Raw genomic sequence first — 23,568 nt, forward strand, 5'->3', positions numbered from 1 at the left:
AACTGGCAAACAGCTGATTTTGCAGTGTTGGAAAAAGCTTCGCAGTTTGTGTGTTAAAAAGCGTTAGGCGCCAAACTGGATTTTTAAAGGAATCTTGTAAAACATTAGTTTGTTAAAATGTAATTATAAAATATGTATGTCTTCTTCTAAACAGCTTAAATTAAATGAGTTCCAGGTAAATAATTTTCCTGAGCATCTACTATGCTAACTAGACCCTTGGCAGGCCGTCTCTGATTGTACTAACTCCAATTGGAAAACGAGCTCAGCAATATTCTAATTTGATTTCAGTTAAACATAAGCACACACGGTTAGTTAACTTTATTGGATTTTATTTTGTTTTATAAAATGTTATTTATTGATCATTGTTCTTTTATGTACCTTAATAGATTACCATATAAACAAAGAACGGGAATTTATAACGAGATCTTATCAAAGAAACAAGTAAATATGCACACATTAAACCAGTTCTGCCTTTGTCGCTCATCAAAAAGTGTCTATTATTTAAAAATACATACACAAGTGTTTCAAGCACATAATACGTTTAAAGCGGTCAAATAAAAATATAATTTTGCTAAACCGCAACGCAACGCTACGTAACGCTTAAATAGGTTGCTTTGATTTTCTTGAGGGCTTTACGTTAGTTTACATAAATATAGATAGTCGTATTATTATCATGTATACGTATTACATATATATGTATATATATTAGGGTTATATTGCTCCGCAGCCTGATAACGCGTGTTCTATCTGCGCTCCGTTTGAAGTGTTATATTTGAGTCTGAATTTGAATAGTTCTGCTCCAACCTGGGTCGAAAATCTTCCTCGCCATCGGAATAGGAGCCCACAGAGCGGCAGATGCTGAAAAAGGTAAACAAATACGACATTAACGAGGATATATAAAAAGTAAGTATAGCTTATAAGTATATTAGTATTTTTTAACGTCCATCTGCGCTGAATTGCAAAATGTTTAAGCTAAATATATTATCTACACAAAATGAAACTGTGGCTTGAGTTCCCTGTACAATGCTCTAAACTATGTTCAATATATATCACGGTAAATTAATAATTTGTCATACCGCTGCGTTGACGCATAGCCCTCGATAGCCAGAGCTTGACTCACGCCCGAAGGCAGCAAATGCTGTAGCAACGCATCTTTGGCCGCATTTGCCGACGTTGGCAACGGCACATGATTCATGTCCACTGATGAATGCGATTGCGATAGTTGTGAGTTGGCCACTGCCGCGGTCAAGCCGTTGACATGTCTCGCCGCACTCGTGGACAATTTCTCGCCGTTATCGATCTCATCGCGTTGGGTGCGCTCGATGTAGCGCAGCGTATCGAAAAGCTCCAGCAGATTGCCAAACGTGTTGCGCATATCACAGCGCCCCGTTATGTCGTAGCACAGCTGCGAAACGTTCTGCCGCAGCAAATAGATGGCGTACTTGGTTTGTTGAGATGGCAGAATGGAGCGCGTATACAAAGGAAATCTGCAATTCAAATTGGACGTAGTATTAGAAACAGGGAATCAGGCAATTCGGTTATTTAATTGAACAGCTAGCTCACTCTCGTGTCGCATAGGTGAGCTCCTTGATCTCGTCGACAATGCGAGCACGCGACGGCTCATAGAATATGGGATTTCGCAGCGGGCGATCCATAATGAAGGCCAGCATCTGCACCAGGTGCGCCACATAGCCGAGCGCGGCGCTCACCGCCAGCGGCGAGACATTGCCCAACAGCTGCGCATTAGCTGCCTGCCGCGATTCACTCGTATACTGCTCCATGTGGGGGAAGGCGATGCCGCAAATGCTGAACTGTTGCACGCCCAAGCTCTTGATATTGTAGATCTCCTGCAGCTCTAGCACCAACGTGGACATGCGACGCTCCAGCTGCTTAATAGAATTTGCAAATATTAATAATGGAGAGTCTCTAGATATTCAAAATATACTCGCCTGCAATAGGACTTGGCGCTTCTGGTCGCGCTGCGCCTGCTGCTGCGGCAGCAGTGTGCGGAACTCCAGACGCTCTTGCTCCAGTTGCAGCCGCTGATTGTGCAGCTTTATCTGCAGCTCCTCTCGCTGCTCTCGCAGCAGCTGTAGGCACTCCTTTCGTCCCGCATTGCGCTCCTGGCAGGTGGAGCGTTCAGTCTGTAGCAAACGCTGCTTGCAGCGCAATGTCTCGATCTGCTGCATCAGCCGCTGGGCACTGTAGAGCGTGAGGGGCGCTATCTCATGTTGCTCGGCCAGCAGCACGCTCAGCTTTCGTCCCATGGAATGATTATTATGTTGCGAGTAGTGACTGCCGTACGACGAGCCGGAGATTGAAGTGGTGCGCGGCTTCAGTCTCAGCTCATTGCGTGTGATGCAACGAACGCTGAGCCGCGCGATTTCGGTATTCAGCTCCACCAAATCGCCCAGCTTCTTGAGCTTGTCTCGCTGTCGCCGCTGCAGCATCAGCAGATTTTCCAAGTTGTAGCTGCGCCGCATGTTCGCCCGCTGGCAGCACAGCTGCGCGTAGCGCATCGTGCTCATCTGTAGCACGGGGCTGTTGCTGCGACTCACGGGCGGCGAATTGATACCGCCATCGCTCGGCGCAGTCCGTTCATTATTGTCGTAGTCGGCGTAGCGCTCGTATTGCAGACGCAGCTGGGCATGCAGACCCTGCTCGCTGATTAGCTCTGGGGAGGTAAAGTGCTCGCCGTTTAGATAAAAGATCAAACAGTTCGCCCGGCAGTTAGCAAATGCCAGTGGGGCCAACGGTATTAGGCCAGAGAAGTAAACGCCCCAGCTGAACAAGAGCTCCGGTGGGCGTGGCAGCGTATGAGGTGTCAACTGCACGTTGGCCAAGCGCTGCGTCAGCTGCGCACTGTAAAAATAAACGCGAGGATGAGACATAAACAATAAGCGATATTCTTCATGGTTCGTGTTGCATGATACTATTCGAATCGTTCGTACCTTGGCGCCGTCTCCGCGGGCTGCTCTATGTCGTTTGGCCCGCTGGGCCACTGGGCGGTCGGCTGGTACTTCGCCCAGACCTTCACACAAACGCATTGCGCATTGGATTTGCGCCAGACGGCGTCGCCCGCACAGATTTCCGCCCACTTTTGCTGCTGATGGCGCTGCGGCAATGCCTCGCTGGTGTAAAACGCTTCACTGGCCTTATCGGCGTGCAATGTGTAGTAGATAAGCAGTTCGTAGTCCTCCGCGGCAATGTCCTCGCCGGCGTATGGGATGCACGTAATGTTTACTCCTTGGATGCGCGCCAGGTTGCGGAGTCGCAGTTGTTGCGTTGCCAATGGCAGCCATTCGCGGCAACGCGGTCGCAAATGCATTGCGGCTTCCGTTCGGCGTTACGCTACGTAATTGCTGTTGCACATAGTGAAACTATACTAAATTATTATTTAAATTTACTGCAAAAAATTTACTTTGAACAACACTTTGGGAAAACAGCTGATTTTGCCTGAACAACGGCAAATAGTGTGGCCGTACTCCAGCAATTTGCAGCTAGCTGGCAGCACCAGTACTCAGCCACTTGCCCATCAGTGCTGTATTATAGCGGGTTTTTAAGAATCTGTCTATTTAAATCAATTTTAACTGTAGCTTAAATAGTAAGTTACTAAAATTAGAGCAATTTCAATGGATGTTATTACAACATTTTTATAATTCCAATTAATTATAAGTACATAAATATATTGCACATGTGTAATTTAGCGGTAAATGATGCTTATCAAGCCATTGCATACAAATAGCGCAGCACTGTTGCTGTTGGTTAAACTTCAAAACACTGGCAACGCTGCCGCATAAGTTTATATTCGTGCGCGTAAAAGGAAGCTTGTTGCAAGGCTTTGCCAAACAAAGTATTATTTTAGTCGTATATACGAAGTCAAATCAAGTCAATTTAACAAGTTCATCACTTTTAGATGCTCAACTACATTAAGGAAGCAATTATGGCGCCGTCCACACGCAGCAACTGTAGCAAAGTGAACCAAGCTCTGGACAAGGATCCAGATAAACATAAAAGCCTAAAAGCTCCAGCCAAAATGCTGGGCTATAAAATAACAGACAATGAGCGCTCACGGAAATTCGGTATTGGCGCCAATTCATTAGAAATGCTGCTACAGAAGGCACAGCTCAAATTTCCGGTAAGTGCTTAAAAATATTTGGCGAATTGCGTTGCTTCACAGCGAGAAAAGTCGCCTCGGCCCACACTCGCCCACATTTGACCCTGCCCCGCCCCTCGTCCCTGGCCCTGAAGTTTCAAGGCCAATGCTTCCTTTGGCTGGCTTCCGCCTTGCTTGACGCTCTACACGCTTCAATGTCATGAAATACTCGTGCCCGAAATGCGCATGCCCCACGAAAACAAACAAAGCACAAGGGGAACACCTGTTGCTAACTCGAATCCGCCTTAGGTCAGGGCTGAGGGTATAACGAGTCAAGGGCAGTGTACTCATGGCCTTTCCGCTTGCTTACATTGCAGCTGCAGGAGCTGCACATTTATCTGGCCATTGATGGCTTTGAAGTCTCCGACGAGGAGTATTTCAACAGTTTGCCAGCTCAAACGCTCTTCATTGTGGCTGGACCCGATGCAGTCATCACAACGGGTGAGCGAAGTTTGTATATAAAGCGATGATTAAATTAAATAAATTCTTTTACATTCCATAACAGATGCTGACTTTGAGTTTGAGAAAATGCGGCAACAGTCGCCGCTGCTGAAGGTCGCGGACATTTTCTACGACTTTATCGAGCAGCATCCCGACAAGTTTCGGCGCATGATTACGGAGTATGAGCAGCAGAAGCAGCGACGGGCCTTGGACAACACGAAAGCGCATCTCAGCCTGAAGGCCGAGCACGTTGAGTGGTTCGAGGGCAGCGAAGAACGCTTTCAGTCCAAGGAGGAGGCCATGGCCGTCAGGGCGCAGACACGTGTGCGTGGCTACTACTACAAGACCAAGGAGGAACTGACGCGTAATCCACTGTACAGACAGAATGCCAAGGCCAGGCAAATCATAAACTCGGTGCTGGAGCAATTTCGCTATCTTCTCATTGGCTGCGATTACTTTTCGATGATGTTCAATCGAAAGTGTGAGCTGAAGCATGAGATGCTGCAACAGCATGGGGATTCAGAGGAGCCCGATGCGGCGAGCGTGCCCAACAAGCGGCTGCGGCAAGTCATTAAAGATTATACGTCGCGAAATGCCATCCTAGACGAATGGTCCGTTTCGCTCTGCTCGGACTTGGGCGACTTCTATTGCCAGGGCGCCTACTCGGACAATGGCAATTACTGCTCGCTGCAGCACACCATCAATCCATATGCTTCACGGGAGAATCTCATATTGTTTCAAGTGTGGAATCTTGACCATCAAATCGAACTGTGTCGCACCATTTTGCCGACGTTGGTGGCCAATGTCCAAGAGCTGGTGACACAGCCGCAGCGCAAATGCGCGTTGCACAACAAACGCGTTGTGGACGTCTCTGTGCTGGAGTACTTCCTGGAGATATTCTCTCTAAAGAATCTCAAGTTGGTCCACATCGTGTGCCATGAGAAGGTGCAACGCACCAATCAGTCCAATGGGCGCCTCCTCTGCGCCGATTGCCACGAATATCGCATTGTGCAGGAGCTAATGCAGGTGCAAGCATCGGAGATAACATCCTAGAGTTCTTTACGGAGTAATCAATTAAAGCAATATAATATATAATAACTATATACATACATTCCTTTATGCAATATTACGAGCTGCTTTAGCAAGCCAAACTTCGCTGTGTATATATCAATATATGATTTAGACAATTCTCAAATGAGTTAGCTCCATGTCAAATTGTACAAATCTCAAGTATCTCAAAGTTAACTATCAAAGTTTAGTGTTATAATAATTGACATATTTATGCATTTAATACAAGGAAAACGTTGATCTGCATGCCCTATATACAATATACATAATTGTTATATATATACATACATACATATATACGAGCTAGCTTTAAATGTTGTTAATTGTAGTCAGCCTGTAGATGAGTTTTGAGCAGGTATATTGCCCGTTGCTTTGTTCAACATGTCCATTTTAAGATACTGTAAACTCGACATATGTCAAACAGCAATTATATTTGCATAATGAATATAATTGATCCTATCTTAACAACGTATAGTAGATTAGTGAATTTACTATTATTTAAGTGCAATATGAATACTACTTTAATATACATATAAATATACTATGAAACCACATATATATAAATATGTATACTACGAAGATATATCCTAAAACGAATTCAAGCTCATGTACCTAAATACATGTGTAACTACATACAAGTACAACAGTTTTGCTACACTCGGCTTCTCTGTACCTCTGAAGATAAGATTAAATCGAAAACTGTATCGAAATATATATATTGAAAATTGAATATTGTATATTTAGTATGATCTATAATCTATGGCATCAAATAAGTTTCAGAACTCTTTTAACTCCACTCTTTTATTATTATTTATTTTGTTATTTAAAATGGAAAACTGTCTATTATAACCTATGCAAGTATTCTGATAATCGTTTTATCAAAAAGCTGCGGATAGAGCATTTCCTGAATATTTTAACAGCGTGGGAAACAGCGTAATTAAATTACATTTCTTCAAATCAAGTTTAGGATATAGCAAATATATTCTATTCTTAAATATTGTTAAATTGGAATTGGCAATCTTGATTGCCAAAAATTGGTCTTTGTCTGCCCTACGTCATGGATAGAGTGCTTTAACATTTAACCAAATCAGTGCGTCAATTAACAGTGCACATTAACAGCCAGCTGTTATCTATAATTTCGTATGTGGACTAAAATATGTCAATAGTTAACAGCTTTCTGTTGGGCACCAATACGATGTTAGTTAACAGTTAGATGTAGATATTTATAATTTGCATTTGCAATCCATTCACATTCTCATTTTGAGGGCAGCTTTCATATTTGCAACTATACGAACAGGTAAATAACAAGCCCAATGAATAAGTTTACTGTATACCTTTTACCCCTTTTCAGTCAAATCGAATGTCAAAATTATGAACAATCTGTTGTTTACTTTTTAAATATTTCTTTATTTACTTAAAATGTCACTGCATATAAAATTATACAACACAAAAATATATATGAGTATATAAAATAATAATAGTCGTCAAATAGATTTGATAACACACTCGTATGCATACGAATACCTTATGTTTGTATATATGTAAGTATCTTTCTCCTGTATAAATAGCTATGACATAAACAAAGAGTCTGTTGTTAAGCTGGTGAAAGAAATGAGAAACTATTCAAATCAAACAGCTGCTGGCTGACGACGACACACGGAAAGAAATTTTATAAATTGAAAAATTTATTTTTTTGCTTTTGTTTTCATTTTATTATTATGAATATTATGAATCGTTTTCAGGATGCGCTTTCGTATTATCCGGATACATTTTGATGATTTGTCGATTGCGTTGTTTTTCGTTTCGTTTTGTTATCTCTGGATTAATTCATTCTCTCGGCTTAGGAGCTACGGTTAGTACTGATTCGCTTCGCTAATAGAGTTCGTAAGTTGTGTTAGTTTTTTTTTGTTTTGCTCCTTTTGTTTTAGTGCTGCTACCAAATCGCGTTTAACAATTGAAAAAAATATTTTTAAAATACATTTTCATCTCAACTACAATGCTAAAAGTTAGTTTTCTGAAATTTCACTAAAAAGAAATTGTTCCCAAGTTAAACATTATTCTGTTTACTTCACTGATCCTAAGTATTTGCTGGTACTTAAGCTAGGGACAAGTGCATTAAGTTGCATCATTTGCTGTAGTCTGTTGTCAGCTATAATTGATTTCTATGGTTGTGAGAAATAATTATAGATCCGATTGTCCCGGTCCTGGAATACAAAGTAAAGCAGATCATTAATTAAAGTATTCCATTTTCATTTCACCAAAAACATATACGAATAAAGCTAACAATAATTTGTGGAGACTTCTTGGTCTGCGCCTTTTTGCTTAGATTGTTAAACGTTCAAGATATATAAATGACTATATATCCATAGGCCAGACATGGGAGAAAATAAAGCATAACAATAACATACAAATGAAGCGGCAAATAAATATAAATAAAGCAAAAGCAGCCAACAGAACTTTGAGAGGAAACTTCACCTTAATTGTTTTACTTTTATAAATTTTTTTTTATTTTTTGTTTATTTATTTTTTTTTTAGGATAAAAAAGCCATTCATATTCTTTGTCATCATAGTAAACGATTAATTATTTTGTTAAGAATATATATTTTTTAATTGTGTGTAAAAGAAAAGAAAAGAAAAACAAGTTAATCAAATATAAGAAAAGAAAACATTCAATTATGAATTAAAAACTCATGAATTGTTAATATTTTGAACGACTTTTTATATTTTACAATTTGCAATCGTTGGTGTTTTTTCTTTTTATTTTTAATAGTATTTTATAGTTACACTAAAAAAAAATCTTCATTCGTTCTTCAGCATTTTGTTCAAGGTGGAGTTTGCTCTCCAAAATTCGTTAAATCAAAAAAATCAAAATACTTTTGGAAAGGTAAAGATAATAAAAATATTTGCGATAGGACATTTAGTCCTTTGTTTTAATTTTGTTAAAATTTGATTTGGAAATGTTTCGAAGTGCTACATAACATCTAGATGAGGTTAATGTTTTGGGCAGCTCTACTGAATATTTAGATGGATGTTAATTGTGTAACTGTATTTAGATACAAACCTGGTTAATTGGGTTTAAATTTCAATTTAAAATTTTTCATTTATATTTTTTAGATTTAGTTTCAAATTTACTTAGTTTCAAGTACAAAATGTGACTATCGCAAATATTTATCGCAAATAATTAGGAGATACGGCACACATAATTAAAAAAAAAAAAACAAGTAGCGGCAAAAATAAAAGAAATACATATAGAATAGATAGTGGGCAAATTTGAAACATATATATTATATAATGAGAAAAAAAAAAAAACATTAACGAAAAAATTAGTTGAAATTTTGGGATAGGATATACATTTTAATTGAATTTGTTTTAGGTACCTTAGGATTTTGAACGAGTTTTACAAAATCATTGAGTTGATGAAATTGTTTTTTGGTTTTTGATTATTCTTGTGGCGATTTGATAGATTTTTGATTTGATTAAATATTCTCTTTTGTTTTGTTGCTGTTGTTGTTGCTGTTGTAGTTGTTATTTGTTTTGATTCGAATTTAGAAATGACTTTGGCGAAGAGTTTACGCTTTTAATTGAGATAACAAACGAACGAGCGAACGAACGAATGAACGATTTTCTTTTTCTTTGGTTTCATTTTGTTTATATACATTTCAGATTATAGATATTATATTTTTCATTAGATATTTAGTTATTAGTCTGAGTATTTTTGTTTGTCATATTGTACAATGTGATGTGATGTGATGTGATATGATGTGATGAGATGATGAGAAATGCAACAATGAAGGCAGTGACTAGTGACAGTCGATTGACCTAGGCAAGTACCAAGACTCAAATGCAAATACTAAAATCTATATACATATATATATAATATATTTCTATATATGTATGTGTTTCTGACCCCCTTCCCTTCCCAGCTAGCCCGATAGATAGATAGACAGACTAGACCTTACGCCAGCTGCTAACGGACCGTTCCCTAGACTGTTGCCTAAAGCATTCGGGACTTTTGCTGCCGCGACTGCTCAGGATTTCGGGCGATTCGGTAACGCGTGCCAAGTCCCGATTGATTGTCTTGGAGCTGAGCACTCGGGGACAGCGCACCGTCCAGGGACTACGACGCGGATCCTGTAGCGCCCGAAATGCTTTGGAGGGCACGATTTCCTCGCCGCCACTCGCCTCCGTCCAGCTGTTGTAGTAGTCGGAATACTCCTTGTCCTGCTTGGGTGTTATGGCGGGCGTGCTGTCCAGCGAGCTGTTCTCCACGGAGTCCATCTCCTCAGCCAGAGCGCGCTTGGCAGCCGCCTGCAGGCGCTCGATGGGCAGCTGGCGCAGGTGTGTGCTGTCGCTCTTGAGCAGCAGACTCTGGACCAGCTCGTTCACCAGCTTGTCGCTAACCACGCGCTGCTTGCTGGGCGATGGCCCCACAATGGGTGAGGCGGGACTGTTTGGCGTGGAAGGATTGTCCGCATCGATGCTGGTGTTCTTGCGCAGGGGCAATGAGAGTCGTTCGCGTCGCTGTGTCATGGTCTCGGCCTCGCTGAGCGCATTCGGGTTCTGGCGGCGTGTGATGGATACGTTGTGAACAATCTTGCGTCTGCTCGGCTTGAACTGAAACTCGTCCGCCTGGCCAGTCTCCAAGGCCTCGGGCAGATCGTTCTCGTCCTGCAGCAGCTTAAAGAGTCTGGAATGTGTCGCGGCTCGCTGATAGCTCGTCATTTTTCGTAGCTCGGGGAAGCTTTCGGACTCGGTGTCCGTCTCGGAGAGCTGTCTATTCATGTCCGTTACGCCCGAGTCATCCTCCTCGATCTCGGACTCAGAGCGCTGTGTACTGCTATTCCGGGATAGCTGTCCCTTGCCACGCCCACTGTCCACAGACAGCGATTGAATAGTCATGGGCTTGTTGGAGGTGGGAGTCGAAGGCGTTGCCTCGAATACATTGATGCGATCGCGCACTGAAATTTTGGGCTCATCGACCTTCGTCACACCAAGATCTGGCAGGCCATTAGGTAGCAATTTTCTTTTATATGCTGGCTCCGTTTTGGGCTGTGTTTGAGGTTCAGGTTCTGGTTCTGGCTCAACGTAAACCTCTGGCAGTTGGTTAGTTGGTGTGGTCGCACCTCGTTCCTCGTCTTCGGCGTGAGCGTTTTGTACCTTATGTTGCTCCAAGACGACACCGTCCTCGCCTACGATTTCGTATTCACCGGGCGCACCTAGGTTAACTTTGTTAGGTTCTTCCAACTCCAGAATGACGCTGCTTCGATTGGGTTGCGCCTTCTGTTGTACTTTGTGCTCATCGATGGAGGTACTGAAGAAGGCCATAGCTTGGCGATAGTTCTGGCGCTTCTGCTCAGCCTCTTCCAGCTGATCGATCTTTTCACGTTCCTGTTCGATGTCCGCCCAAAAGTCAGGCTCCTCGTCATTCTCTGGCTCTTCGTTGCCGTTCGAATAGGGTGCCCAGGTATGGACAGTAGCTGGCTCATGCATTGAGGCCAGCGACATAGTGTCAACCATATTGAGATTGGTTTCGGGTGTTTCTTGTGTTGTTTGCTCGATCTGTTTTGGCGAGTCTTCCTCAGTTTTGCTCTCATGCTCAAGCTCGTCGTATTGGGTGGCCAAAATTTTTTCCTCTTCGACAGCTGGATCGATTATCACTGGCTCCTCCCCTCGAGCTCCCTCCAGTGTTGCCCACACATCGATTTCCACGGCTGGTTCGTCGGGCAGCTTGGCCCGAAAGGCTTTGGTTTCTACTGGTTTGTAGGGCGTTTCTTCCACCGAGTTTTGGCGCTCCTTGCGAGCCCAAAACGTGGCTGATTTGTGGAAAGTAACATCATCGTCATCTGACTTACGATTTGCTTCGATTTCCGTCCAAAAATCTATTTCCTCATCGGTATCGACCTCACGTGGTTCTTCGGGGTATTTGGTAGGATCAAATTTATAATTATTTACTTGTTGATCATTAACGTCTTCGGTTGATTTTATATTCGCCCAGAAATCAATTTCTTCTTCTTCTTCTTGGGTTATTTGCTCTACTGTATTTTCGATTGACTGGGTCTCTGCTTCTGGCTGAGTCTCTGCTGTTTGTTTCGATTGTATGTTGGACTGTTTCATACTATTCTCGGATTTCGCCTTGTCTACTGATGCCCAAAAGTCCTCCTCGGGCTCAGACGACTCTTTGACCTCTGGCGATTCTTCGACCACGAAATGAACCTCGGCGCATTGCGATTGGGGCATGTAATCCACTTTGGCTTTTAGGGTAGTCGTCCAATACTCCACTTTAGTCACCGGCTCTCTTTGTAGTGGGGTATACGTAACGGTTTTTTGTTTTTTCACCCAGTGACTGTCCTCCTTACTCTTTTCAATGGTTGCCCAGAAGTCAACTTCTTCTTCTGGCTGCTCGGGCTCGCGTATCGGTTCAGGCTCCTTGGCTGCAGTGGCGAATGTTGACCAAAAGCTGTTCTTGGCCGCCTCCAAAGAGGCCTGAGTCTTGCTTAGGTCACATGACTTGGGTCTAGCTGGTTGGACTTGCTCATTGTTCTGCTTCACCCGTAGCTGCACAGTCGCCTCTTCCGGAGCTTCCTTCCCCTGTGCTGCACCTGGCTTTGCCTCCGTTGTCTTCCAGTAGTTTTTGGATTGCTCCATCATTTTCTGTGCTTGCATTTTGGTAGCCCGAAGCGTGGCAAAGAAGTCGAATTCCTCCTTGGGTGCCTCCACGCTATCTTCGACTTCCTTTGCGGGCTCCAATTTGGCTATGTTATTTGTTAGATCCCCGCTTTGGGTTTCGGCCAAGAACTTATTGCGCATGCCCAGCGAGATGGAGGTAGACACATCTTCATTGCTCAGCTTCCGAGTACTTGAGAGTATTTTGTCCGGGTTACCGTTCAGTTGGTTCTCCATCGACTTTTCGATGGAATTGGAGCGAGACGAGTTGGACAAGCTGATCGTAACGCTAACTTCGCAGTCATTGTCGTCCTCATTGTCGCTCTCTAACTTGGCAATGCTAAAGGAATTGCGTTTTCCCTCCAAGCTCTGACGCCGCTCCTCAATCTGTGTGGTGCTGCCCACCTCGAGGGTGGCTATCTTTTCGTCATTCGAGCTGCGACTGAAGGAGAAGCGCAGTGGCAAGCGCACAGTCACCGAATTGGATTCCTCTTCATCGTCATCGGCATTTGCTTCATCTTTGTCATTGTCCTCGATTTGCTGATCCAAGTCATCATCTTCCTCGACTTGGGGATCTCCTATTGTGGCATTGCTTGCACTTGATCCATTCCGATTGATTACTGTCCTGGCATAGTTGCTGCTGCGTTCCATCTCGCTCTCCTCCTCGTATATGGTGCTCAGATCCTCCTCGACGGCGTAGTCTTCGTCCAGTTCCTCGACTAGCTCTTGTTCTTCCTCTACCTGCTCCTCCTCGTCAACCATTTCATCGGCTGTTGTCACATCTTCATCCTCACTCTCGGAGTCCAGCTGCTCGACGAGCACCTTACCCAGTCCCTTGTAGACCTGTATGTTGGTCACCGACTTGATGGCCTGCAGTGGCGCGTGCTTGGGTGTGTCCGTATCTTCCTCGTCCTCATCGCTGCTATCCTCCGACTCTGTCTCACTGTCGTCATCGTCCACTCCGACTGTGATCTGCACCGGCGAGGCATTCTCGCTAGGCGAGCATGCGCCCAACTCCTTGAGCTGTTCGCCCGCATAGTCCTTCTGGAGCTGCTTCGACAGATTAGCTTGGGTATTGCCTCCGGCAATTTTATTGATGTTGGCCAGTCGCTGGGTGAGCATATCGATGACCTGTTCGTTGTTGCTGCAGATGTTGCGAGCCTTCGGTCGGCTTCCCAGCTCCTCAATTTCGACAGAGTGCGCGCGCTTCGGTGGCTCACGGGGCTCCACCTTGATGTGGTGCTGCATTATGACCTTCGAGGGCGTATCGTCAGTGCTAGGGGTTATAATAATATCCGGCAATACACTGCTGGCACGACTTTCAGTTGAGCTTTGGCTAAAGCTAGGCGCTACCGGATAGGGATAGGGGCCATAGGGCGGTACGAACTGGGGAAACTGAGCATCACTGGGCACGCCTGGCTGGCCATAGACTGGCGGCGGGGGTAGATAGTAGGGGTAGTAATAGGGATAGGCCTGATTCATGTCTGGCTGTTTGCCATCTGCGGATGGGGGCATGGGCGGCGGTGCATAGGGATAGGGATAGGGCCAGTTTAGGACTTGAGGCTGATCCCCATTTACTTGCCCTGCAGCTGGATGAGGAGGGGGAGGGGGTGGCATATACCAGGGGAAGGGATAACCGTAAGCATAGGGATATTGGGGAGGCACCGATTGGGAGCGCTCCGGCTGCTTAGATGCCGGATAAGAGCTGTCTGAGCTAAGGGATGAGTTGGATGAGTATGAGCCATGAGAAGTGCTTGTATTTGTGTCTGTGGTGGGCGGTGGAGTGGGTGTGGCTGATGTGTAACTATGACGTTTATTGATATTGTTAATTTCTCGATTATGGTTATTTTTACTGGTGTTATCATTATTCTCATTATTGTGATTAATAATATTATGATTATTATTATTATCATTATTATTATTATTATTATTATTATTATTATTGGCTTCGTTCAATTCAATATTTTCCAAATCCGAGTCCAGCTCGGTGTGAATTTTATGTTCTGAGGTCGGTTTGGTGCACGGTTATCAAAAATAAATAAAAAAAAAAGAAAGAAGAAAAGATATAGACACGGTGAGAGTGCATATTATGATCAATACACCAACAATTTGGACTGTGAATGTTATACGGATTAAACGATCGAGCAAAGCCACTAACTATATACAGACTTCAATAGTCGCTTATGCATGGGTGTGAGTCTCTGTGTGTGTGTGTGTGGATGATATGGATGCATGATGTAGGTGTACGTTGAGATGGGTCGTATAATCGATATATTCAGATTGATCATTCAGATTGCAACTCAACATGCTTCCTTCCCAAGTGAAGGATCCAACAACTCGTATGGTTAAGAGTCAATGCAAAACAAAATGATTTTCAAGAAAGGTGAAATCTCTCAATAGGTAGAATACAATCAAGAACACTGTGAAAAATAACATGATGCAAGGTATACGTATAAATGTGAATATACATACGTGTACTCAATGTGATCGTGCGTGTGTGTGTGTATTTGTTAGTGAATGTCTATAATGGCATATATACAAGTTGTCTTAGCCGAGAGGCTAAACGTCGCGTGTTGATCAGGTGTGCGTGTGCATGTGTGTGTGATATATAATAATGAAATAATAGAGATCATCCCGTTTTCTTGCTGTGTACCTTACTTTATTGAGCACTTACCGGCATTCTCTGGTGTTGTCATTGCCTGTAGAATCTTAAATGATCGACTTGGTATTGCGCTTCCGGTATATTTTTTCGGTTCCGGTACCTGTTGCTCACTGGGTGGCACGTATTGCTGTTGGGGTGTGTCTAGAGAGATGAAGCACAGCTTCAAATAGAGCTTTACATACAAAGAATTCTCTCCCACTCACCGTATGGAGAACGCTGTGGTGTAAAGCGGCTCTGCGTGGTTGCGCCGTTACCTGCAATCAAATGGAAAGCATTTCACATCAGTTTAGTCTTAGGCTAATTTGGATTTCATTGCGTTTAGTAGTGCTGGCAATTTTGACTCGAGCTCTAAGGCGTTGCCATATACTCATGGCGGACTACACAGGAAGCGTATTAGTTTCTCTTGTTCCAGACGGTTTTGTTGTGGCTCAAAGCATTGAATTAGTACAATTAACCATTTCAGGATTAGACTGAGAGACCCAGGCCTAGACCCGCACCCAGATGAAGATCAATGGACACCGAATCGACGAAACCTTACAACTCTCTCGCTCTCCTTTTCCCTTACCCGTCCGGCGCACTGTGGAAATGGGGCGTTGGGGCTCACCTTGCGGGGACCAGGCTTGTGGCGTGCCCGACTGCTGATCCTGTGCGATTTGCAGTCGCCTCATTTGCTCAATGGTCGGACTATTGCGCACCTGCTGGGCGCTCATCTGGCGAGCGAACTGCGGCCGCTGCAGCTGCGGCGCCTCCACGTCCGCTTGGGGCTGTTGCACGGGCCGGGACTCGAGGGTGCCACCGTCGTCCACCGTATCGGTTATCTTTTGCAATATTCTAAACGATTTCGATTGTATGGGCGGTGAGCGTGGATCGCTGCAAGTAGATATAGGCGAATGTTAGGTTATGTTCTTGGTTAGCATGCACAAGATATTAGATGTCGGAAGACCAAATTACATCATTTATATGGGCTGTGAAAGCGTGGGGTTAACTGAAACCGAATGCAGAGTCGATTGATTGAGAATTTGTGGGAGATCGCTTGGATCGGATGTGGATGACTAGGGGAGTTCCCCCAGCAAGGGGATTCCCCATTACAATGATTATACTGAAATGTTATGCTAATAAGAGACGCACGCACACAACATTTACGAACGGATTTAACGGGATCTGGAGCAGAGTTGAGCTGCTCCAAGTCCCATTGTTAGAGTCTTAGACGACGGCGACGACGACTGTGCTGTGACTGTACTACCTGAGTCGGTTCTTTCTGTAGTTTATCTCAGCCTCGAGCGGACACTGATGCACATACAAATTGTAATTGGCACTGAAAGTCGCGGTAAGTCGTTAGGTTTTGTAAAGAAGCACAAAATTTAAACGCATTAGTGCTGGGTAGTGGTGCATAACTAGTTATTTCAGTGTTGGTCAAGCACAAAAAAACAATTTAGTATTGTAAGTAAAACTTCAGCTTGCACTTACTTTTGCAGCACGACGGGTGACTGGGACACGGGACCTCCGCGACCTCCCTCAATGGCAATGGGTATGATCCGTGTTGAGTTGTTGCTGTTGCTGTTACTGTTGCTGTTGTTGCTGTGATTCGAGGCAACAAAGTGATGTTGCTGCTGCTGGGGACTGGGCGACACTCCTGAGGCTGGATAGTTGTTGTAACCTTGATCGACAAATTGATTAGCTGAGCGTATTATGTGGCCAGCAGGCGCTTTCGTAGGAGAGAAAGAGTATACATAGACACGTATTGATATCGAGATGGAAAGTTACACAGTGGGACAGTAGACTGGGAGCATCGAGGTATGTGTTGGAGAGTGCAAGGGTTCGCATTCGGGGTAGAGGGGGCTAGACTACTGGGTACGGGGCTGGTTTAGTAACGAACATTTAGAGTGTTTAAGAAAGCGCCATACAGGGTATTAAAGAACCAATATACACACACAAAAAACAAACTAAACACCGGTTACAACATCTTCAAACTTACCACCGAAGTTGGGCTGAGCTGCGGCATATGTTGGGGTTTGTTCCAGTGTAATGGGTATGATGCGCTCCTGCAAATAATCAGGTTAGCATTTATGTTAGATACCCTGTAGTCAGGTGAGTTACCCTGGGGCCACTCTGGCTCGCATTGCTGTTGTTGATCTGCAATCGCAATCCACTCTGCTGAGCTGTTGATCCAAAGTTCTGCTGAGCAGCCGGACCGGGAGACGAAGCTCTCTCATAGCCGTTGCCCTGCATCTGCATCTGACTCGGCATCTGGGCCTGATAGAACGTGCTTGTGGGCTGCGCTTGCGTTGGCGCCGACGGAGAGGCTGTCTGTCGCAGCGACGAGGGCATCACATTGCCATTCTCCTCGGGACGTGCCCAGGGCGCCTGCTCCTTGGCCGCGGGCTGTGAGCTAAGCCAGCGCAGGGGCTGGCCGCCCACCTGTTGCTGTGATGATTGCTGCTGCTGCTGTTGTTGCTGTTGTTGCTGCGATAATTGTCGCATGGGCGAGTCACGAGCTCCCGACAACTGTTGCTGCTGCAGCAAGAGACGCTGGGCCTGCGGCTCTGTGGGCTGCGCCAGCGGAGCAATGTAAAGTGAGCCAACGTTAGTCTGCCAAAATAAAATAGTAAAGTACATATTGTTTATAAATAAGCATAATTGAGAACTAAAAGCTGTGCATAATTGTATTCATATATTATAAGCAATCTACCTACATTCGACCTAAGGATTCATCCCGAATTCTCTTCAAGCTTTACCCAGATATCTTATATATTTTTAAGACAATGGTTTGCTTTTAAATTACTTGTAAATTAATCGTCTATAATCATGAATCATATATAGATATAGCAAAAAGAATAAATGGGATACTCGGATATTTGCAAGAACACTTCTTTCAACTAGTCCCAGAGTAAGCACGCCACTGTACTACTAAAAACGAAACACTATACACAAAAAGTTTATATTATAAAATATAGAATACGAAATCATTCTTTCTGTCTGTATTTGGCACATGCTTATAAATTAATTTGTTTAAGACAAATTCTCTTCAAACATATTTATATATTTTCGCAATTATATATATTTGCTAATTTTCTTATTTACCCTACTGTACATATAGTTTTTGATACATTAATATATAAATATTTATATACGTATGTTTAAATATATAATTTCATGATATTTTCTAAATATTCTTCGACGATGTATTAAGACATAAATTTGTACTCAACTAAATTATATGAAGAAACCTATTCATAAAATAGGGAGCCATGCTAGTATTTGTGCATCCATAAGGAAATAAATAATATAAATATATATTATATATTGAAAATAAAATAAAATAAAATGTAATAAAATATTCTCAAGCCCTTTTCTCTTGATTTTCATTTCTACCGGCAATGCTTTCCTCTACCAACTAATCTTAAATAGATAGCAATCTATTCCCGTAAATTCAAAATAGTAAAGTGTAACTCAACTGGGAATATTTAAATTATATAATATGCTATTTTGATTTACTAAGAAAAACAAAATAGTAATAGTATTCTTAGAAGATTATTTTATCCAGCATTAACATTTCTATGAAGACTCGCTTCTCTATACAGCTCCTTAAAATTGTAAAAAAAGACTCTTCTTTAAATTCTATTCCAAACTAGTAATAAAATTATTTACATGCAAAATCTATCTACATACACACATATATTTCAAGAAAATGTATTTGATAAGTTTCATTGCTTGCTTTCCCTACAATTCATTGCTCAATAACAAATATATATAAATAAATATATGTAAAGATACAACTTTGTAGTTATTAAGAATTTAACGGTCTTTCAAGTACAAAATGCAGTTCATGATTAGAATATTATTCGCTTCATTGCAGTGGCAATGCATTTGTCGCCATCGGCCGACGCGTCGATTGCCTCAAGTTCAAAATTCGTGTTTGGCCTTTGGCAATATTTAATTTTAGATGCTGCAGCTACGAATTGCGTTCAATGTTCAATACGCAGAGCGAAATTTGCTGCTGTTGATGATTGGCTAAAAATAGATGTGAGTGCTTCCGTGAATGCGCCAGAGCAATTCACAGACATTCGACGGCAGTAAATTGTTGCTCTTGCAATCTTGCGCATCATATGAATAGGCTGTAAATGATATTACTCATACGCCCCGAAACTGAATTGGTCAATGCTTAAGCGAGTGAGTAAACCTCTGGAAAGGTCAAGCTATTGTGGGTATTACACAGTTGTTAAACACTCACCGGCTTAACACCTTGATAGGGCGATTGATGTTGCTGCTGCTGTTGCTGCTGTGCATTGAAAGATGTTGCTGTTGCTGGCTCGACTCTGGCCGGACTGAAAACATCGCGAGATCTTTGCACATTGTTGTAAATGGGCTGTGAATGCGTTGGCTGCTGTTGCTGTTGTGGTTGCTGCTGTTGTTGTTGTTGCTGTTGTTGTTGTGGTGCAGCTGACTGGGCGCGTTGCGTACGCCAAGGCACAGTTTGGGCAGACTGCTGCTGCTGGTGCTGTTGTGGCTGAGCCAGCGGCGAGATGGCTGGCGATGGACGTGACTGCTGCTGCTGCTGTACCAGAGGAGAAATGGCCGTGGGTGACCGGGGCTGCTGCTGCTGCTGCTGTTGCTGCTGTGCAAAGCGGAAGGGACTCTCCGTGGCACGCTGCTGTTGCTGTTGCAGCTGCTGTTGCTGCTGCTGCTCGAAGGGCGACCGCGGACTCTCTGTTTGCCGCGTGTAGACATTTACAGCTGGCGACTGCGGCATGGGCACACTGCGGAACTCCTGACGTTGCTGCTGCGGCGGTGTTGCCGGTGGCGTCGGCTGCTGCAACTGTTGCTGCAGTGGCGGTGTTTTGGGTGAAGGTTGCTGCTGCTGCTGCTGTTGCTGTTGCTGCTGCTGCTGCTGTGTTGATGGTACATAGGGACTGTAACTGTTGCTGTTGCTGTTGCCATTGCTGTTGTTGTAGTTGCCATTGCTGTAGCTGTTGCCAGCTGGCTTGTAGGCTGCAGGAATAGAGGAAACTGGGATTAGAATTGCTGCAGGTGGCAGATGGAGAAAGTGATTTTGTGTTTAGTGCCGTTAGTGGGGAATTGCCAATAAAGAGAGATGTCGCTTGATGTCTGGGATTAGTCAGATGTGGTTTTTAAAGCACCAGATACCGCTTAGTAATTAGCCGGCGAGCGACATGAGGCGAGCCGCGGGCCAAGAACTGTACCAAGAGAACTTTGGCCCACTCGAGAGTGGGGTTAGAGTGTGACCCAGAACCAAAACCAAAACCAATAACCAAAAGCCAGCGAAATGATGCGATATCCGAAGAGTTTCTCGCTCTCCCTCTCTCTCACTCTGCTCACCATCTACGGCATCTTGGCTGTTGCTGTTGTTGTTGTTGTTGTTGCTGCTGCTGTTGTAGTCGCCATTGCCGTTCTGAGCTGGCTCCGGCAGCGGGCTCTTGGAGCGCTCCTTGCAATACTCATCCTTCCAGAAGAAGTTCTTCTCCACAGGAGGCGGCACCTTGCGCAGCGCCGCCATCGGATTGGGCGGTATCTTGATCTCGGGCCGGAAGCCCAGCGGCGGCGGCTCGAAACGCTGCGGCGTTGGCGATTTGCGTGCCGCTGCCGGCGAACCGGGCGCACTGCCCCGGCCCACTGGTGGTGCTAGTGTGCTTTGTTGTGGGGGTGGCGGTGGGGGTGCAGCATTGTTACCGTTCTTACCCGTCTGTGACTGCGCCTGCGCCTGCGGCTGCGGCGGCGGCGGCGGTGGCAGCACCTGGAACGGCATGCCCATTGCAGCGGCGCCCATCGTGCTGGCCGCGCTGCCAGGAGTGACGCCCGGCGAGGACTGCGGCGATGGTCTGTTCTGTTGGGAGGCGCCCGTGGCGCCCTCGTTTTGGGCGTTGCGCGCCAAGCGCTTGGCCATGCGCTCCGATCGGATCTGGGAGAGATCGATGCCACCGGGCGTGTAGGTGAAGGGCTTCTTGTCTTTTGTCATCATGGCGTTTTGCACGCAGGCGGGTGCCTCATAGCCGCCGCCTCCTCCAGCGCCTCCGCCGCGTTGTCCATACCTGTGTGCCGAGGGGGAGAGGGAGAGAGAGAGGGAGAGACATTCATTAGCATATTGCGATTGATTGTGGTCATCGAACGGTTTCATTTTCATGTAAATTTCGTGATTCTTGTGAAGCATCTTGAGTGGCTTTGTACGCCTCCTCGATTTCTGGCTATTTATCATATGTTTGACTTAATCTTTTGTTATTAACTGTTTCATATTGACGCTCCATGCGAAAGAGCCCCCATTTATCTGACCACATTTCAAGATCTTTACTTTTTTTATACCAAACTGCTTGACTAATGACTCGTCCCATCGACAGTTCAATGAGCCAATTTTTTCTTGGCAATTTTTTTATTTTTATATATATATACAATTTTTTTTTTTTGTTTCTGTTGAGCGGGGGAAAGTGAGCTGAAGATGCTGCCACTGGCATCTATTGCCACTTATTAGTCAAAGAGCTGTGCCTAGGGCCATAACGGCCAGCTGTTGAAAGTGAGAGCTTGGGCAAGATGGACGAATCTCGAGCAAAAAAGCAATTAAGAAAATGATTAAAAAAACATTAAAAAGTAAAACCGCGCCAAAGAACACAAGTATTTGCTCATTTGTGTTTTCATTTCTACAAAGTACTCAGATTTGTATGGGGCGCATTGCTATTAGATGAACATTAAAAACTAAAAAGAAAACAATAATAATAAATCATGGGAATGACTTTATATATGTATATATATATATATATATATATATATATACACACATGTATGTTGATATATATGTAACAAGATAATAGCAAAACAAATTAGCTAAGTCAAACATGCTATTTTCTTAATAGAAAAGGTCTTAATAGCTTTAGCAACCTGTCCTATATTGCCCTCTCACTCCCTCTGTCTGCTAATCTCAACTTCGCATTCTGCTTCACTCACGCTTCCCTTAAATCACGCTTCCCTTAAATCTATGAATCTTCTATCTTCTTACAACGCTCCATTGCACTATGAATAATTAATTATTCAATCAATGTGAAAGTCAACTCGATCTTGAAACTTGTCTCAGAGCTAATGACGCAATGTTGCCTTTTATAGCCTTTCAAATATATTATATGCAAATTAAACAATGGAGATAAGTAAGAGCAACTATGTATCGACTCGTTATTTTAGTCATGCATACATACAGAATATTTTCAAATATGCGTGTGCGCTTCAAATTCTAATGTTTACTAAAATGAAGGTTCTTACTAAATCGTCTGCGCATGACATCATATTTTTGCGTGCATTGTGTTAGATTGCCACATGAAACTTATTAAAGAAATGACGTCACAATGTCTGCAATTCACGCTCTCACTCTACGAATCTATATGCAAGCTACACTACTTGTCTCTTTTCTTTGCATGCCATAAGGCTGAAGACAATCAAAGGAAAGGACGAAATAACAAATTTCCCATAAGGCAATTCTCTCAAACATTTTACTGTCTGCTGTCATATGCATTAAAAGGCACTTAATCGTGCTACTCGCATTCTTATTCATTCACACATACGCATGTACATATGTATGTATCTTCATATATATGCAAATATATGTAATATATACATACATACTTAAATATGTAGATTGCAAAATTAAAATATGAATGATTTATAAATCGTGATATTTAATTTATCTATTTCTATTTTTGTTATGTTTTTTACGATTGGTTGTAAACATTGGCAACACAAAATTTATTGGATTTGTCGATGTTGCTAAAAAGCTCTTTCATAGCGGTATACTTTCTATGCATGTATGTATATTAATTCAAGCGTGTCTCCCTCTTTCTCTCGCTCCTCGCATATTAACACTATTAATATGGCAAGTAAACTGTTAAGATGATTAATTTAGCATTTGCAAAATATCAGAATGCTGTAATTTAACAGTCTAATGTAATTTAACAGTCTAATGTATTTTAAGACTGTGTTACATCTGAACTTATTTAACATTAGTTTTAATTAGACAGCAATGTTTTCGCACAAAATAATTTATTTCAATGATAATTACTTAACTCATGTGTAATTCTTGATTGCAATATATTTCAAATATTTTGGTTGTTATAAATAAGCTAATAATATTTATACATTTCAAAAAATAGATAAAAATGTGTTATATTAACATCTTAATTATTCTTCATATAAATTCTCATAAAATGTATTTCAATAATTTCTTAAAAATAAAACGATTCATGTGTAACATGTAAATATTAAATGTGTAACAGAACCGAACGATGATTAATAACGTATTTATTCGAACTAGCCATACATATATAATTATATGTATATTTATATATATTCATATGTAGTTATCCCATATATTGCACCAAGTTCAGTTAGGAGGAAATGCGCATTGCATTGCACAACAGCTCAAATCTGGCAGCTTTCTAGGCTTGTCAGGCTTTAATAATAATACTCATAAATGCGCTGCTCCCCCTTAAATGGCCAGGTCTACAAACATATTGGCAAGTGCAAACAGTTAACGGGTTAGTTAAGCCAAATGAGTTTCCTAGCTGGCCATAATCGTTAGGTGCAA

General features: G+C 43.1%; 3 protein-coding genes across 23 annotated transcripts in view; 1 reads left to right on the forward strand and 2 right to left on the reverse strand.

Annotated features, from left to right (window-relative positions):
• Positions 1-312: 312 nt before the first annotated feature.
• Uvrag (UV-resistance associated gene) lies at positions 313-3,484 on the reverse strand. Its single transcript, XM_018002923.2, has 5 exons — positions 2,952-3,484; positions 1,950-2,862; positions 1,564-1,886; positions 1,077-1,487; positions 313-858 (listed from the first exon to the last, which is right to left on the reverse strand). Exons 1-5 carry the CDS (start codon positions 3,326-3,328, stop codon positions 744-746), a joined length of 2,139 nt encoding a protein of 712 aa, XP_017858412.1. The 5' UTR covers positions 3,329-3,484; the 3' UTR covers positions 313-743.
• Drep4 (DNA fragmentation factor-related protein 4) lies at positions 763-6,395 on the forward strand. 2 transcript variants are annotated; one of them, XM_089465367.1, is made up of 4 exons: positions 763-903; positions 3,917-4,138; positions 4,474-4,597; positions 4,662-6,395. In XM_089465367.1, exons 2-4 carry the CDS (start codon positions 3,917-3,919, stop codon positions 5,648-5,650), a joined length of 1,335 nt encoding a protein of 444 aa, XP_089321493.1. In that variant the 5' UTR covers positions 763-903; the 3' UTR covers positions 5,651-6,395. The 2 variants fall into 2 exon arrangements, with proteins under 2 accessions (XP_089321493.1, XP_017858413.1); XM_018002924.2 differs by lacking the exon at positions 763-903 and adding an exon at positions 3,699-3,853.
• A 653-nt stretch (positions 6,396-7,048) lies between these two features.
• The window catches only part of LOC108610675 (uncharacterized), a 32,897-nt gene continuing 16,377 nt past the window's right edge, over positions 7,049-23,568 (reverse strand). For 8 of the 20 annotated variants that reach the window (XM_089465358.1, XM_089465359.1, XM_089465351.1 and 5 more), the window contains exons 3-13: positions 20,328-21,037; positions 19,222-19,979; positions 17,088-17,579; positions 16,966-17,032; positions 16,458-16,695; positions 16,234-16,305; positions 15,529-15,860; positions 15,194-15,244; positions 15,003-15,131; positions 9,043-14,331; positions 7,049-7,869 (exon numbers count right to left, since the gene is read on the reverse strand). In XM_089465358.1, the coding sequence (XP_089321484.1) occupies positions 9,614-14,331; positions 15,003-15,131; positions 15,194-15,244; positions 15,529-15,860; positions 16,234-16,305; positions 16,458-16,695; positions 16,966-17,032; positions 17,088-17,579; positions 19,222-19,979; positions 20,328-21,037 (7,567 nt within the window). In that variant the 3' untranslated portion in view covers positions 7,049-7,869; positions 9,043-9,613. The remainder of the gene's footprint in view (positions 7,870-9,042; positions 14,332-15,002; positions 15,132-15,193; positions 15,245-15,528; positions 15,861-16,233; positions 16,306-16,457; positions 16,696-16,965; positions 17,033-17,087; positions 17,580-19,221; positions 19,980-20,327; positions 21,038-23,568) is intronic. The other 12 variants (XM_089465362.1, XM_089465353.1, XM_089465352.1 and 9 more) reach the window with 12 other exon arrangements.

The sequence above is a fragment of the Drosophila arizonae genome, chromosome 3 (assembly GCF_054131065.1).
Source record: "Drosophila arizonae isolate 15081-1271.41 chromosome 3, UAZ_ARI_1.0, whole genome shotgun sequence".
NCBI classification, from domain to species: domain Eukaryota; kingdom Metazoa; phylum Arthropoda; class Insecta; order Diptera; family Drosophilidae; genus Drosophila; species Drosophila arizonae.